The following is an 18,055-nucleotide window of genomic DNA, read 5'->3' on the forward strand; positions in this document are numbered from 1 at the left end:
CAATATGGCATACTGCTCTCTACACTCTCATGTGACATTTCTAATTGTTCGATAGGATTTCAAAAGTTCTTGTGGTCCATATACACCCTGGAACACTACACAACCACAAAGAAACCCCAAAGTCATGTCCTGTGTAGCAACATGGACTCAGGTGAAGGCCTTTATCCCAAGTGAGTTAATGCAGGAACAGCAAACCAAATGGGCTTGGTGGCTCATGCCTGTAATCTGCGCACTTTGGGAGGCCAAGGTGGACTGATTGCCTCAGCTCAGGAATTCAAGACCAGCCTGGGCAATACAGTGAAACCCCATCTCTGCTAAAATACAAAAAATTAGCCAGGTGTGGCAGTGGGCACCTGTAATCCTGGTTACTCGGGAGGCTGAGTCAGGAGAACTGCTTAAACCCGGGGGGCGGAGGTTGCAGTGAGCCAAGATTGTGCCACTGAACTCCAGCCTGGGCAACAGAGTGAGACACTGTCTCAAAAAAAAAAGAAAGAAAAAGAAAACCAAATGGCGTTATGTTCTCACTTATAAGTGGGAGCTAAACACTGGGTACTCATGGACATCAAAAGGTAACAATAGACGCTGGGACTGCAAGGCAGGAGATGGAGGGAGGGAGAGGACAGAGTTGAAAACTGTTGGCTGCTATACTCAGTATCAGTGATGGGATCAATTCACCCCAAACCTCAGCATCATGTAATATACCCAGGTAGCAAACCTGCACACATATCCCTTTAATAAAGTAATCGCTGAAATTATACCTAGAGAGAACTATCACATGAGGCTGCACAAATGCACCAACTTGCTCACAAGCCATTGCAACCTTACACAAAATAATACTCCTGTGAGGACATCTTCCCAGCACCTGCTTGCCTGTCCAGTTTAAACTGGTGCCGCCCTTGTTACTGATCCTTTACTCAAGGATCATTATGTGAAAACAATAATGAAATCCTCCTCATTTTCCCTTTAAACACCTTTGTCGTCCTGTACCTCCGTGAATACACACATAGTTTACTCTGGCGGGCATATTTCCATTGCAATGCCTATTCCTGAATAAATATTTTCTTAAGAAAAAATAAAAGCTCTGGACACTGAAGACAAAGACGCTGAGCAGGTAAGTATTTGGCAATATTCTTAATTCTGGTACAGCTGGGAAGGGAAAGGATGGCCTCTGATATGAATAGAAAACAGAAGGAAACCAATTTTTGTTTTGAGACAGCGTCTTGCTCCTGGCACCCAACCTGGAGTGCAAAGGTGCAACCTCCACCTCTCAGGTTCAAGTGATTCTCCTGCCTCAGCCTCCTGAGTAGCTGGGATTAGAGGCACCTACCACCAGGCCCAGCTGATTTTTGTGTTTTTAGTAAAGATGGAGTTTTGCCATGTTGGCCAGGCTGGTCTTCAACTCCTGACCTCAGGTGATCAGCCCACCTCCGCCTCCCAAAGTGCTAGGATTACAGGACTGAACCACTGCACTCGGCCAGGAAGCCAACTTTAAAATCAGCCATTTTACATTTACTGGTAAATCTCAAGAACACGAAATGATATGGACTTCTATTAGCATGTGAGAGCTACCAGGAATAATCCTGGGCCTACACATCCTATCCATGTGGCCTATAGTTTTCCACCAACAAAGGTACTAAGTTAGTCCTCATCTAATGGGGCACAGTGAGCCCTACAGACTGCCACATGGAAAAGGGACAGAAAACTCCTGTGAAGTGAACTCATGACACTTCCCTGGAACTGTCACTAACTGCTAGGGAAGTTGTTGTCACTAACTGAGGGTGTTGTTTCAAAGTCTGCTCCAAACACCATTGCTTTTCTGAAAGAGGCTTTAAAGTGTAAGCCATTCCACCCTACCACGTGCCCCAAAGCTTTGCGAGGAACCACTGACCGGTCAGCATTGTGATGAGGGGAAGGCTGTTATCTTCCGGGCTGCCCCAGTAGCCAGCCTCTCCGAGCATGTTCCTGTCGAGCACCTGATGGTAGAGCTCCTCAATCCAGGCTGGGGAGAAGACCATCAGCACGCCGCTGGACTGCACCTGCTTCATGAACTCCTTCTACAGAGAGATCACATGAGAAGGTGACCACATAACACCTCACTCACGAACAGGCTCCTACGTGCCTCTGCTGCCTCTTCAAGTCACAGAGCCCCGAACTAAACCAAGCCTTGTGTATTCGCTAAGGGGCTGGCAAGTGGGGAGAAGCAGAGATGGAGGATTCCCACATGTGCTGAGGCTCCCTTCACTGATGACATTCCCTTCACTGATGACACCTTTTGACAGATACCTTGCAGAGGGATTAGAGAGACTGCATTTTATATTCTTACTCTTGGATGTGTGGAAGGGTTTGCAGCTGCCAACTGCACAGACGTCTTTAATAGAGTAACAGAGCTTCCTTTTCTAAGAGTCCCAGCAGCAGAGATGGAACACATTTCTGCAGGAATGTGCACATTTCAAGAGATGCTTCACTTATGCTCATGAAGTAATCACTTACCTTTGGGAATTTACAATTTATCAAGCAAACAAATGATTATGGATTTCCTTCACATAGATCCATGGATTTAGGCTCAGGACCTGATAATAGGGTACACCATGGAGTGGCTTGCTCCATCACAGGAACAAGGGACAGAAAGCTAACTACAGGACAATCAGCATTCTCACTGCACTCCTTATAGGAGGTGCTTGTGAGAAACAGCCAGTGAGCTTAGTTCTGGGTCAATAGGTCTAGGAACATATTGGAATACGGTGAAGAGCTTTTTAAGTGCACACCTTCAGCCAGCCATGGTGGCTCATGCCTGTAATCTCAGCCCTTTGGGAGTGCAAGGTGGGAGAACTGCTTGAGCCGAGGAGCTCAAGGCCAGCCTGGACAACATAGTGAGACCCTGTCTTTACAAAAAATAATTTAAAAAATTAGCCAGGCATGGTGGTGCACCCCTGTAGTCCCAGCTACTTGGGAGCTGAGGTGGGAGGACTACTTGAGCCCAGGAGTCTGAGGTTGCCGTGAGCCATGCCATGATCCCCCCACTACACTCCAGCCTGGACAACAAAGCAAGACCCTGTTTCAAAAAAAAAAAAAAAAAAAGGCACAACTCATTTTCAGCAAATTCCCTGCACACCTTCTGATCTGCCCTAACATGTCAATGATGTGGTTTTGAACATGCTTTATACACATGTGTTTAATAATGTTATTGGATGAAACTACTAGGTTGTCCCTATGCAACCATTTCCAGGACGTCATGTCCACATGCTCTTCACTGGAGCCCAGCGAGTAGCTCTACACTCCCAGTGCTGGGCAACTGCGTATCTGTGCCCTTATATATGTGTCATCTCCTTCCACCCCCTAAAGTCCCACAGACATTACCCCCAGTCGAGAGCTGTGTGGAACAAAACACACTGTGCCATCCCACTCAGGCACTGTCGCCAGGTGGTACACCAGGAGACCACAGCCTGCCCTTAGCCAGTCCAACGACGGGTGGCACACTCACCATCACGCCTGGTGACAGGGTCGGCCGCTTCCTGTAGTAGTCACCGTGGGAGAGCTTCAGGTTGAGGAGCAGGGCATAGTGTGCAGCTGCATAGAGGCTGTCTGCGTTCATCAGCATCTGGAAGCTGAGGCTGCTGTTGGCATCAAAGCCAGGAGAGTGCATCATGCCTAAGGGAGAGAACCAAGAGACTTTTGGGGCTGTGAACAATGTGCTTGGCAAGGCTGGCTTCCAGAGAGCTGCAAACCCAGCACAATAGATGCTGCATCATATAGGACATTTCTTTTTTATTTTTTTGAGACAGAGTCTTGCACTGTTGCCCGGGCTGGAGTGCAACGGCCCAATCTTGGCTCGCTGCAACCTCCACTTCCCGGGTTCAAGCAACAAGTACCTGGGATTATGGTTGTGTGCTGCCATGCCTGGCTAATTTTTGTATTTTTAGCAGAGACGGGGTTTCACCATGTTGGCCAGGCTGGTCTCGAAGTACTGACCTCGTGATCCACCTGCCTTGGCCTCCTCAAGTGCTGGGATCACAGGCATGACCCGCCACGCTCAGCCATCCCTATGAATTTTAATGAATATGTAAGTAAGAAGATGTGGACCAGAGAAAGCTTTCAAAGTTGAAAATAATTCAAGATCTTTGCCATATTTGAGGACAGTATAAACACTTTTTGGTGGGAGTAAGCATATATGTCATTCCCATAAAACCACCTTAGACAATCAAAGGTTATAAGACAAGGCAGAGGAAATTCAAAACGGTTGAAATTTTGAAGCTGCCTCAAGAGGTTTTCCACCAAGAGCACTTTGTGATCATGGACTGGGGTGTATTTAAAAGGAAGGTCAGACTGCGAGTGAGATCTGAAAACTACATCTTTGGTCAGGGCATGAGCAGTGTACCTCAGCCCTCATGGTCCATGGGAACCGCCGGCACTCTCAAGGTCCTGGTGGGGCTGATACCAGTTATCTGGAAGAGACATAGGGCACAAGACCAGTCTCCTTCCACAGTAAAACAGAAAGCAGCATTCAGGGTTGGGTATTTAACTACCTTGGATCATAGATGAAAGGTACAATTGAGTCTATCAACAAGAAAGAAAAAATGAATGTGTGAAAGGCTTTCAGTTTAGACATCAGCAATAATTCCTTTAAAAATGTTGGAACCAACACTATTTACCTTGGGATGTTTTGGAAAACTGAGCACCTGCTCAGACGCTGAAAGTGAAAAAGGCAGCTAATGTGAGTGTTGACATGGAAACAAAAATCACCAGCAGAGAAGTGATGAAGCCCTGGCAGGCACTGCTGGTGGCGATGCCCAAGAGGAAAGCATTTGTTGGACTTGTTACGAGTTACCTGTTGGTACCACCCTAAGTCTGCATGCAGATTAATTTCTTAAATTACAAAGAGCTGGCAAATTTGTGACTTAAACAAAGTAAGGTTTATTTTGTCAACTCAAAGAAAACAGCCATTTTCTTGCTATAGTTCACTGGTGATATGGATAATGGAAACATGATAAGAATAATTTATTAAATGTTTTCTATTACCTAGAACCAATCTCTTTTCATACATCATTTTCTGATCCGTAAGAAAGGTGCCCCAGAGACAGTAATTTGCCCAGAGTTACACAGCTCAAAATCAGCAAAGGCCTTTTGGGCCCACACTTCAGGTTTTTGCACTAGCCATGCTGTACTTGCTTCTAATGTCTAGAAAAGATTTCGCTATATCCTGTAGCTCTCTAATAGATACTCTATTTTCCATTCATCCCTCTGTTTGCCCTCATTGATGTGTCATCCAATTTAGAGTAACAAACTATAGGAACTATGACCTTCAACGTATTCTGACTCTTTGTATTGCCCAGTGTTCATTAACTAAAGTTCATTCTCTCCCTTTATAATGAACATGTGCTTTACTGTGGAAACAGGAGGATGGATCACCTAAGATTAGCTACAAGATTTGCACAAGTGACCTCTAAAAGTTCCTTCCATGTCTAACAAAATTTGGTACTTCTTTTTTGGATGAACATTAATTTAGAACATTGAATAATACCGAAGAGTATAAAAAATAAGAACAATAGTCCCTACTTCTCCCCGAGGCCTAATGACACCTCTAACAGCAAGACTCACTTCCTTGTGTGTTTGAAAATATCACAAAGTGAGATCACACTACATATGCTGTACTGTAACTTGATGTTTTCTAAAAATGTGTGTTAGATGTGTCTTGATATTGACACTTACGGGTGCGCGTCATTCTTTTTTAATGACTGTGCATATGCCACTGCATAGTTATGGGGTTTATTTATCTCATTTTAATGCTCTATTGGTGGACATTTGTGTTGTTTGAAGTATGACAAAAACTGACATGACTAAATGAAAATATACTTACTTATTCTTTTAGTACACTTGCAGAAGTGTACTAAAAGCAGAATAAGTAAGTATATTAAGTTTAATAGATACAGCCAAACCATGTTCCAGATAGATTTACACCAATTTTTCCACCTACCAACTATGCACAAAATACTCTCACGCCCACTCTCAGCAACACTGGGCATTATCAACTTTCTAAACCTTCGTGATAAGATTACACAACTTTGCTTAGTCACAGATTTATTTAAGTCTATGGCTCTAATTTTTACATAACATTACTGCTTTATCTTCTGATAGAAGTGGCAAGAAATTAGAGATTTGGAAAAAGGCACAAAGAGAAAATAATCTGTAATAACACCATGCTGAGATAAGTAGTATTAACATTTAAATCCTTCTTTTCAAAATTACATGATGATAATTCTTCATATCATCAAATATTATTGGAAAATATAATTTTAAGTGGCTATTTAGGCTGGGTGTAGTGGCTCACACCTGTAATCCAAGCACTTTGGGAGGCTGAGGTGGGTGGATTACCTGAGGTCAGGAGTTCAAGACCAGCCTGGCCAACATGGTGAAACCCCGTAAACCCCACCTCTACTAAAAATATAAAAATTAGCCAGGCGTGGTGGTGCACGCCTGGTATCCCAGCTACTCAGGAGGCTGTGGCAGGAGAGTTGCTTGAACCCAGGAGGTGGAAGTTGCAGTGAGCCTTGCCATCTCTCCATTGCACTCCAGCCTGGGTGACAGAATGAGACTCCATCTCATAAATAAATAAATGACTATATAATAAATGGATATACCATAACTCATTTAACCTTTCCCTTAGTTTTTGGCAGTTATTTCTAATAGTTTTTGCTGTTAAGTAACGATACCACATATGTTTCTATACCTAAATCTCTGCCTGAGTTTCTATTCCTTTACTGTAGGTTCCCAGGAGCCAATGAGATGCCAGATATCCATTGGTATTTTCCAGTCTGTCAGGACTTTGAAAACTTGTACATTTGCTGGGCTTCAGTTTTTCAGCCAGCATGGTGATTTTTGTTTTCTTTTTTTAACCAGAGCTAATCAACTCCAGAGGTTTTTGTGTTCTTCAACAGCAATTCCTAAATAGTTAAAAATCCTCTAAGAGAAGCATGTGAAGAAGAGCTTAAAGATCCACCAGAGGGAGAAACTGAGTATACTGTGGTTAGTTAGCAGGAACGGGTACCACAGAGGCATCCTAAGTCATATTTGCAAAGAATACTTAAAGACAGGAGAAACATGACAACAAAATATTAAGTAGCAAGTAAGTTACAAAATTACGCATATGACGTATTCATTCTCCCCATCCTGGTACCGTGCAGTGTAATTAGCATGATTCATAGCCTGGTATCACCTCTTCCTAGCTATGTACATACTTGGATGACTTACTACTTAACCTCTGTCTCAGTTTTCTCATCTGTAAAATGAGGATAATAATACTATGTACTTTATGGGGTTGTTATGTGTATTAAATGAATTAATATCTGTAAAACTCTTAGACAATACAGGGCATATAGGAAGTGCCATGTTAGATTAGCTAGTATTATTATTATAGATACATGTAAATATGCACATTCATATGATGAAAAATGACTGCAAGGAAAGATGCCAAGATATTCCAGAGTCAGCTTTTAGGTGGTGTGATTATTTTGTGTTGTCTTTTTTTGGTAGAGACACGGTCTTACTATGTTGCCCACTATGTCCTCCCACGCTGGCCTCCCAAAGTGCTGGGACTACAGGAATGAGATTTTGTATGGTTTTTATAGTGTTGTATTCTCTTTTATATTCCACAATGCCAGGTGTTGGTAGAGGATTCTGTTAGACTACTTATTCTCCATCCCTGCTTCCAGAATACTTCTCTTCTTCCATTTATTAAAGCAAGCAAACAAACTCTCATCCTTGGAGGCTCCTATTAACTGGCCAGATCTTCCGCCCATCCTTGAAACTTCCCTCCATGATATGCCAGACACGGCCACATTCACTCGCCACCCTGGCATGGAGACTGTGGCCTCCTCTTCACCCCATTGTCTCCTGTCCCTCCTGCCATTACCCTGTACCACCTCAGCCTCTAGATGGCCAACTCGGCCAATGCCAGGTCCTTTAGAGTCTTGACAACCAAGCCATCCATCGTTCCCTCCACTCTGCCTCTGGGCTCCTATAGTCACACTCGGAGTCAATCCACCCCACTCCAGTGTTCTTCCCGCAACATCACTGATTTAGATGGCCCACTCTGACTGGAATCTTTCTGTTGGCTTGCTCAGTCACTCACACTACAGCAGATTTCGGATGAATCCTCACCTTTCCCCTACTGTACTATTGCATTTCATTTGCAGAATAGATAAAGTAAGTGCCACTGTTTATCACACTTACATTACAGGTAGGCTATATGTGATGCAGGGAGAGGGTCAGTAACTTGCCTGTGGTCACAGCTCTTCAGTGCTAAAACTGGGATCTGATGTTAGATCCCAGAAATGGTTAGAGCCCAGATATATATATGTTTGTGCCTGTGTACAATTTCTGAAGTTAGAGCTCGGACATATTTATGTCTACATAAACTTCCTGAAAACTGGTTTAATTCTCTCCCTTTCTGTCTGAGCAACATTCAAGAAGAAGTCTTGAATGACATTATAACACGGATAACTCTGAATCCATAGTTTTTAAAACAAAATACGTGCTGTATTAGAAATTGCTCGTGATTATATAAAACCATTTTCTTCTTACTTAGTTATAGAATCATGACTTTACTTGGGCTTCTAATGTGCCCTGTCTCCTAGGAGGGGCCAGTGAAATTGAGGTTGTTGTGTGGCGCTTCCAGAGAGCTCCTGAAAGCAGCCGTATTTAACTCTCGGGTGGCTCCTTTGCTAGCCTTCCCGTCCTTCTTCTGGGAACACGGATGAGAAGGCAGCAGCTCCGCCAGCACCAGCTGTCTCAGTTCATGAGGAAACCTGAAGATGACAGTCACCTACTAACAAGAGTAGAGCAGAAAGACAGGAGCACCTGGGTCCCTGACCGTCATGAAGCTCTGGAGAGCAGACCTCAGATTCAATTTAGGGGAAAGGAAATGAATCTCTTTCCTTTTGCAGTAATCATCTGCATTTTCTATATATGCAAACAAAGCTAATCCTAACTGACAGAGACAGCATAACATACCCATTTATTTATTTGAGGTTTTCTTCCTGTAATTTTACCCTCTGTACTATACAAAGACAGCACGGTGAACTTGTGTTTGCCATCTTTTGAGGTATCTAAGCCACAGAGCCAAAAACTGAGGCTGGCAACAGCATAGATGCCTTCCTGGTTGTGTAGTCACAAAGCCAGAGCTCCTCCCAGACACTCGGGCCCATTCCTCAGAGGATGAAGAGACCGGGGAAGAAGCAGTGAGGCAGGAGGGAGGGCGGGCGGGGCAGAGGTTGCAGGTCTGTGGCTACCCACCGCCTGGCAGTACCTGCCGGGTTGGCAGGACACCCTAGGAGGGCGGACGACGGTAGCAAAATCATGGGACCCCTAGGGAGCCTGTGATCGGAGATAATGGGGGCTCCCTGGTGATGTAAGAGGCGGGGGGCCTCCCCTTAGAGATCCCACACAAGCTCCAGCCTCTGGTTTGACCCTGGTATAAGAGATAAAGAAAGGGAGAGACCAAATGTTCTCCCTGCTTGGAAGGCTGGGGGTCTAGAGTCAGATTGGTTTTAATTAAAGAAATAGATATTCTTGTACAACTGAGATTCATACTTACTACACTACCTTTTAGGAAATCTGGTACTTTATAAACATCATGTTCACAGTAAGCCTTACATTTGGTCACAGTACGTCTCAAGACTGCAACTGAAAACCGCTAATCTAAGGAACAGCAATCCAAAGTCAGTGCCCATGACCCTTTATCAGCTGCCGTGCAAGGCTGGGGCTTCCTTTAAGGCTGAGGAGCCACCTTACACAGATGTCACTTGGTTCTATCCAGGATCAAAGAGGCATTTCTGCAGTGATCACAGCTGACGTCAAACACTATCTTTACAAAAAACCAGACTTTATTTGCCTGAACGTTTTCAAACGCTCAGGAGTTGGGCTCTATTTCCAAATTACAGACCCATCACTCTGTGGTCCTGTTACCAATAGCTAACTCTCTTCCACCACTGCTGTGGTTCAACTGGTGGCACTGACCATATGAAACTTTCATTGCTTTGCAAAGAAAGGCTCTCTTGAATCCTGTAGAATTAAGGAGACTTATCTCAATGGCATATTAGCTGTCTGAGGATAGGAGTCACTGAGAAACACTGAGTAACTGTGATTCAGCTGACAAAGCAGCCCCTTCATAACAGGATAGGGATTAAGGCTCGATGGACTTTATGACAAAGTGAGGTTTGAAGCTTTTGACATCAAAATAAATAACGAGTCAAAGAAATGGTTTATAACTCAGGGAGTTTCTTTCCCTTCTCCCACTCTTCTATTTTTACTTTCATAGCTTTCTCTTAGAGGAACAAAGGAAATCTGCCATCTTCCTGTCTCAGTAGAGCACCAATGTTTCTCTTTTGCTAATTTTTAATCATGGAAGTGGCACTTGTAAGGGGAGCAAAAGGACATGCCTTATCCAGAGGTGGACATGGGCCAGCACCCAGTGGCTAGAACGTAGCCACGGCGATGATCAGCGCCACCAGCTGAACCACCGCAGTGGTGGAAGAGAGTTAATTATTGGTAAGAGGATCACAGAGTGACGGGTCTGTAATTTGGAAATAGAGTCCAACTCCTGAATAGAAAAATATTGTCATGTCACTAGAATTAAACAGATCTACAACTAAATTACAGTCAATAAAAATTATATTTGAAAACACCCAAACACTTGTGAAGACCCTTTTCAATGTATTGATTTCTATATGTAAGAAGTAATTTCATAAAATATATTTGGTCTGATGGGAAATTTGTGGAACTCTAAAATTTGGGCAGTCTGCAACATTTATAGGGCTATATTCTGGCCACATAAAAAATTCACAAAAGCCCTGTTTTGTAGGCACTATAAATAAGTGTTAACCTGAAAGGTACCAAAACACAAAACTGAAGACCTGCTCTAGCCTCAGATTTTAAAAATACTTTGCTAGGATTCTATTTCTTAATTCTCATAAGAGATGAGGGAGATTCTTTGGAAGTCAGCCCTCACTGCTGTGACAATTCATTCATCTGGAATTACTGGGGGCATGTTGATAAACAAGATGTTATCTGAGAGCTAAACTTTATATATTGTGCTGAAACTTCTGCAGTGGAGTTATTTTTTATGGATAATTTTAATTTGATATTTTCTTAAAGCAGAGTTGCTTTTTTGCCCAGGCTGGAGTGCAGTGGTACAATCTTGGCTCACTGCAACCTCTGCCTCCTGGTTTCAAGCGATTCTCCTGTTCTCCTGCCTCAGCCTCCTGAGTAGCTGGGATTACAGGCATGTATCACTATGCCTGGCCAATTTTTTTTTTTATTTTTAGTAGAGACAGAGTTTTGCCATGTTGGCCGGGCTGGTCTCAAGCTCCTGGGCTGAAGTGATCTGCCCGACTTGGCCTCCCGGATAATTTTAATTTTAAACAGAAGACCCCAACTATAACTTTACCATTCCTTGATGGCTCAAGGCCATCATTATTGCTGCAACCGGTGACCGTGCTGCACTCTGATACGCAGCTATTCTGGGGACTAACAATGTTTGCTGCGCTCTCTCCTCCGGCACAAAGGACATCAAGCTGATCGGGGCAGCCAAGGCTGCCAAACCTCTTTCCAAGAACATTCCCAGGTGTGAAGAGGAAGAGACTCAGAATCCACCAACCGCTTCCAAAGAACAACTTGAGAGGCTTTACCTACATCTCCTTCACCCCCTGAACTACTGTACATCTAAGAGACCAAAGGGCTTGGTGCAGTGGCTCATGTGTATAATCCAGCACTTTGGGAGATCAAGATGGGTGCATCATTTGAGCCTAGAAGTTTGAGACCAGCCAGAGCAACACAGTGAGATCTCGTCTCTTTTATTTCCTTCTTTCCAACATAGTGAGACTCCTTCCCTTTTCCCTTCCCTTCTTCCTCCCTCTCTCTCTTTTTCTCCCCTCCCATCTCTTTCCCTCTCCTCCCCTCCCTTCTTTTCTCCCTCCCTCCTTTCCTTCCTTCCTCCCCTTTCTTCTCTTTCTTTGACAGAGTCTTGCTCTGTTGCCCAGGCTGAAGGGCAGTGGTGCAAACACAGCTAACTGGAGCCTCAACCTCTCAGGCCCAAGTGATCGTTCCACCTCAGCCTCCTAAGTGGCTGGGACAACACGTGCACCACCATGCCTGGCTAATTTTTGTGTTTTTTGTAGAGATAGGCTCTCACTATGTTGCCTAGGCTGGTCTCCAACTCCTGAGCCCAAACAATCCACCCGCCTCAGCCTCCTAAAGTGCTGGGATTGCAGGTGTGAGTGAGCCACTGTGCCTGGCAAAAACCCCATATTTACAAAGAAAAAAAAATTAGCTGGGTGTGGTGGTGTGTGCCTATAGTCTCAGCTACTTGGGAGGCTGAGCCACTGCACTTCAGCCTAAATAACAGTTGGATCCTGTTAAAAAAAAAAAAAAAAAAAAGACCAAAGAACAGCTTCATCAATTTACAATCAATAAATATTGATTGAGAATAAACTGTACATCTTTTGGGACCTTAGCATATAGCACAATTCAGCTTCTCTATAAATGCTGCTTGAAGGAGGATTTGGGTAGCTGTATCTGAGAGAGAGAGAGAGAAAGGGAGGGCGTGAAAGGGAGATGTCAGACAAAGAGAGAGACAGACACAAACATGCAAAAAACACAGCCCTAGAATGTTCAGAGAATGTGAAATTTAAAGACAATGGTATAAAAGATACTAGGGAGAAATATAATTTTTTAAAGAAGAGTATACATTTTCCTAGTCTTCCAATGAAACATGAATTTTGTTTCACACACAAATAAAAAATCCAAAATTCATTTTTACATTTAACTTCAAACGAAAAAATATTGAGGAAAGAAATTATGTTAGGTAGCCTTAAAAATCAGTGTACAATTGGGAATTAGAAAATAAGAGGCGAGCTGAGAAATCATGTCTCTTTACACCCTTTTCTAGGTCATGTGAACATTTCTGGAGTAAAAATTCTATGTCTCCTTTGGTGCTTGCTACAACTTTGGGTCATTCTCACATGAATAAATGTTCCTCCTTGGATATACTGAGATTCAAGTGTCTTTTTCTTGTCCTCTTGAAAAAGGACAATTTGGTCAGCTTCTTAAAGATACTCATTAAGCTACACGTCAGTCAGCTTCTAACCAAGTTCTAGTAACTGGGCTACAATTTTTTCATGTATGTGTGTGAAGTTTTCCTTGTTAGGAAATAAAAAGGAAGTGAGACAAGGTCTCAGCTCTCAAAGAGCAGGGAGTGTAGAGAGGGGAGGGTGGATGCATTAACAAATGACTGTGACAAACGCAGCGAGCACAATGACAAACACATGTTCCGGGTTCAGCGGTGGAAGAGCAAGTGGTGATCATGGCTTTTTAAGCAGTTCTGGGTCAGTTCTCAGGGTCAGCCCTTTGGATCTGAGCACAGGCCTAGGGAGATCCAAATGCCTCAGTACTCTGGGGTCAAGAGACCGTTATATTTGAGGGCAAGTCACAGATGACCTCCCTGGTATCACACGAGCATTTATTATTGCCATAAATTTTACATATCCGTTAATTTTTTTCTGTATTATCTTTCAAGAAAACGATCTTAAAAATAATTATTCACTATGTGAAATGCTACTACTTCCCTGTGTTCTTTATCTGCTTCCTCCACCAAAACCCTAGGTGATTCTCTTCTGTCCTTCAATAATACCAACATGATTCTCTGGTGTGAGTTGGCCGCTATTCCTCCCAGCACCACTGTTTAATTACGGACTGAGTCACAATTCAACAGACGAAAGGGTCTGAGACGGGAGAATGCAATGTTACCAAGATATACTGGACTATCACACATTGTTCGAATATTCAGTAGAAGTCAAATATATTGGGAGGACTTGGCCTGCAACTGATCCAAGACGACATTCAAAATAGTTTACATTATACACCATGGAATACTATGCAGCCATAAAAAACGATGAGTTTGTGTCCTTTGTAGGGACATGGATGAACCTGGAAACCATCATTCTCAGCAAACTGACACAAGAACAGAAAATCAAACACCACATGTTCTTACTCATAGGTAGGTGTTGAAAAATGAGAACATATGGACACAGGGAGGGGAGGATCACACACTGGGGTCTGTCATGGGGAAATAGGGGAGGGACAGCGGGGGGTGGGGAGTTGGGGAGAGATGCCAGATACAGGTGATGGGAAGGAAAGCAACAAATCACACTGCCATGTGTGTACCTATGCAACAATCTTGCATGCTCTTCACATGTACCCCAAAACCTAAAATGCAATTTAAAAAATAGTTTACATTTTGCTATGCCAAAACTACACTGCTTTATGAATTTTAGACACCAAGACATAGAAGCATACTGAGAATTCCATGTTTTAAGAATAACAGATTGTTATCTTGTTTCAATCAGTAGCACCTTCCTAGAATGCAGCTACTTCTCATTCTTTACTTTTCATCCTATACATTTATCAGTCTCATAGTATATTTCAGCCATCAACTGCTGTAGAATTCAAATAAACCACCACCAACAGGTCTTAGATTTCTTTGCCCTCTTTAAACTGGGGAAACCCAAAGATTCATTAATATGCTTTGAGCACTTCAAACTATAAGCATGACAGTAATTGCCCATTAAGGCAAACTGCTCTGAATAATCTTGTTGACTACACAGCAGAGAATTGTTGACAAACCTGAGCAGAAAGTGGAGGCAAAGTTCTGCAGAGCGGTGTCCACCTCCTCTACACTGGAGAGAGCCAGAAGCCGAGGAAGGAGGCCTTCCAGGGACTGTATGAACAGCCTGGTGCTGTGCTGATCCGCCTCCTGGTTCTTCAGCAGTTTTAGAGACAGGGCAGCAGTTCGCAGGGACCGGTGGCCCAGGCAGTCCCGGGGGGTCTGCTCTTCGTCGGCAAGTGAACAGTTGTCCGACCCTATGTCCGACACGTCAGACCTGCCCGAGTCCTTTTCTGCGGCCATTGAGTACTGATCACAGGAATCAAACTCTGTCCTAGAAAGGTCTTGGTCATCGACGCTAAAATTGCTCTCACTATACCTAGATCCATAGGACCTTGTCCTGCAGTCTACTGACAGGAAGTTAGTTATGTCAGGGTAAGGGACCGTGTGGCTTCTCTGCACCACATCTGGTTGGTCTACTGCCTCTGGTTCCAATACTTTGCTCAGTGTCTCCTTGCCCTCTGGGATGGCTGGCGACTTGAGACTGTTCTTGTGGTTTCCCGAGTGGTCCTCAGGTGTGGTCTGACCTAACTCTCCCTCAAGCGTGGTCTGGCCTGTGTCTGTGGTGACACTGATGCTGATGTCAAGGTTCCTCTCGTTCCCTGACTCCCACGGCGTGTGCTCTGAGGACAGCACTCGCCGCTGCCAGCGGAAGTCGGCCTCATTGATCTCCATGGAATCTCGGCTCCACTCAGCCCCATCCTTCAGCTCCTCAAGGCGCAGAAGCAGCAGGTGCACCTGATCTTCGCTCAAGCCCTTCCCCTGGCTGAGCTCGTCCAGGGCACCCAGCAAGGTGCAGACACAGGACACGGCCGCATAGCAGGCTTCAATGCCACCCTTGATGCATGCTTCGGTCATGCCATCCATGATGCTAAGCGGTGTTCAAAAGAGAAAGTGGCACAAATGCATAAAATATGGAAAATGTCTCTGAAAGGAACAAGAGCTGTTAGCCCGGCAAATAGCACAGTATTCAAAACAGATAGTCTGATTTGCATAAAATGAAATGGTCAGGGTAATAAAGAAAACAAACATGCTCAGGTGTGCAGAGGAAAATCAGATAACGTGGCCTGCACTGGCTGGGCACAGTGGCTCACGCCTGTAATCCCAGCGCTTTGGGAGGCTGAGGTGGGCGGATCACTTGAGGTCAGGAGCCTGGCCAACATGGTGAAATCACGTCTCTACTAAAAACACAAAAAATTAGCCAGGTGTGGTGGCATATGCCTGTTATCCCAGGTACTCAGCAACCTGAGGCAGGAGAATCGTTTGAACCCAGAAGGTGGAGGTTGCAGTGAGCTGAGATCGTGCCACTGCACTCTAGCCTGGGTAACAGAGCAAAACTCCATCTCAAAAAGAAAAAAGAAAAAAACATAAGTGGTCTGCATTGAATCGTACTCCCTATTGGCTTGCTGATTTATTTGGATACAAACAGAAGCACCTGATGAGCATTTATAATCTTCCTGAACAATCTCACTTTTGTATTATGCTCAGTGATTCAAATGGAAAATAGTTATAATGGTTATATGATAATGTGGGCCTTCCTCTATAAACATATTCCTGAGCAGATGCATGTGAATACAACTATTACAAGTCCTATAATATTCAGTTTTCTAGGGGGAAGCTACATATGAAGAAATCCTATAGCTACAGTATTTAAGTCAAAAGTTCTCTAAAATAATCCCAATGAATAATTATTATACATTTCATTTGATACATTACACTTTGATTTTAAGTCAATATGAAAATATGGAAAGTTCCAAGATTATAATAAATTGAGGTAAGCCTTCTCACGTAGCTTGTGGGTGAATTATTAAATAGATACATTTTATATAATGTAGAATTTTTTTAAAACTTCAGGGATTTGCAAGCAAGGTTAAAAGTCTTCAGAAAAGCAGTCTCTATAAAGACCTAAAAGGATAAGTATCATACAGTTTGAGGAGATCCAGATGAGACTTTCTTTTTGAAATTGATCTTTTTCTGGACTCTGGTTCAGTGGAGCTGGGTCCTGCCAAGTCACAGAGACGCTGTGGGCTCCCGAGAATCTTTAAGAAAATGGTAAAAGAGTAACAGAAAAGTGAATATCACAAAAAAGCACAGGGTTTTTAAATTGTAAGATCAAATAAACACGTACTTTCCCTCCTGAGTGATATAGTACAAGGAGAAACACAACTATTTGGAGCTTCAAATCTTAGGAAGACTCATTTGGATTTTCTTCTTGACATATGGTATATATTGGGCTCCCAGCTCCTCAGCTCAGGGTTGGCTTAGACAAGGAAAATTCTCAGAGGGATTGTTTCAAAATCTTTTCTAGCATAGAACTAGAAAACACGTGGATCTCTGTTCTTTAGTAAGATTGGCTTATAATAGAACCTTCCTGGACTTTTTGTCTTATTTTGGTATCAAGCCAGCTAGCTTCATAAACTGGGTGGAGAAGTTCGCCCTGTTTCTTGTCGCTGAAAAAGTTCATGGAAGATTGGAATTACTTGTTCTTTGAATGCTTCTACAACTTGTTTCTAAAGCTACATGGGGCCAGAACTTTAATGAGAATACCTTAACTACTCCTTCCATTCCTCTAAAGATTATAGGAGTATTCAGGTCCTCAATTTCTTCTTGAACCAACTTTTGTAAAGTTGCATTATTTCCCAGGGACTTATCCACTTTACCTGGTTTTCAACTTTACTGTTCTAAAGTTGCCTTAATAACCTCTTTTATTTATTTAACGTGTGTAACATCTATAATTAGCTATTCTCATTCTTATTTCTAATTGTACCTGTTCTGAATTTTTTTATTGCTGTTGAGAATAGTCTTTCAATTTTCTTAGCCTTTTCAGTCCTAACATTTTGCCTTTTTTTTTTTTTTTTTTTTTTTTTGAGATGGAGTCTCGCTTGGATGCACAGGCTGGATGGGTGCAGTGGGGCGATCTTGGCTCACTGCCACCTCTGCTTCCCAGGTTCAGTCAATTCTCCTGCCTCAGCCTTCCAAGTAGCTGGGACTACAGGCATGTGCCACCATGCTCAGCTAATTTTTTGTATTTTTAGTAGAGACAGGGTTTCACTATGTTACCCAGGATGGTCTCGATCTCCTAACCTCATGATCTGCCCGCCTTGATCTCCCAAAGTTCTGGGAATATAGGCATGAGCCACTGTGCCCGGCCACAATTTCTGCTCTTTAAACTCCCCTATATTTCCTTGTCACATTACTTTCTTCTTTTATCCTTATTTTTCCTCCTTTTTACTTTCTTTGAATTTATTCTATTCTTTTTTCCTAACTAAGCTGGAGAATTAGGACATTAAGATTTTCTTTTCTAATATAAGGAGTTAAAGCTATAAATATCTTCCCATTTAC

At 43.2% G+C, this 18,055-nt stretch overlaps 1 protein-coding gene across 2 annotated transcripts in view; it reads right to left on the reverse strand.

Moving 5' to 3' along the window:
* The window catches only part of ARFGEF3 (ARFGEF family member 3), a 175,781-nt gene that overhangs the window by 56,762 nt on the left and 100,964 nt on the right, over nt 1–18,055 (reverse strand). For both annotated transcript variants that reach the window (XM_032274646.1, XM_032274647.1), the window contains 4 exons: nt 16,640–16,752; nt 14,674–15,584; nt 3,482–3,648; nt 1,889–2,054 (listed from right to left, as the gene is read on the reverse strand). In XM_032274646.1, the coding sequence (XP_032130537.1) occupies nt 1,889–2,054; nt 3,482–3,648; nt 14,674–15,584; nt 16,640–16,752 (1,357 nt within the window). The remainder of the gene's footprint in view (nt 1–1,888; nt 2,055–3,481; nt 3,649–14,673; nt 15,585–16,639; nt 16,753–18,055) is intronic.

Source organism: Sapajus apella, unplaced genomic scaffold (genome assembly GCF_009761245.1).
Source record: "Sapajus apella isolate SASKATOON/1434 unplaced genomic scaffold, GSC_monkey_1.0 scaffold6, whole genome shotgun sequence".
NCBI lineage: Eukaryota > Metazoa > Chordata > Mammalia > Primates > Cebidae > Sapajus > Sapajus apella.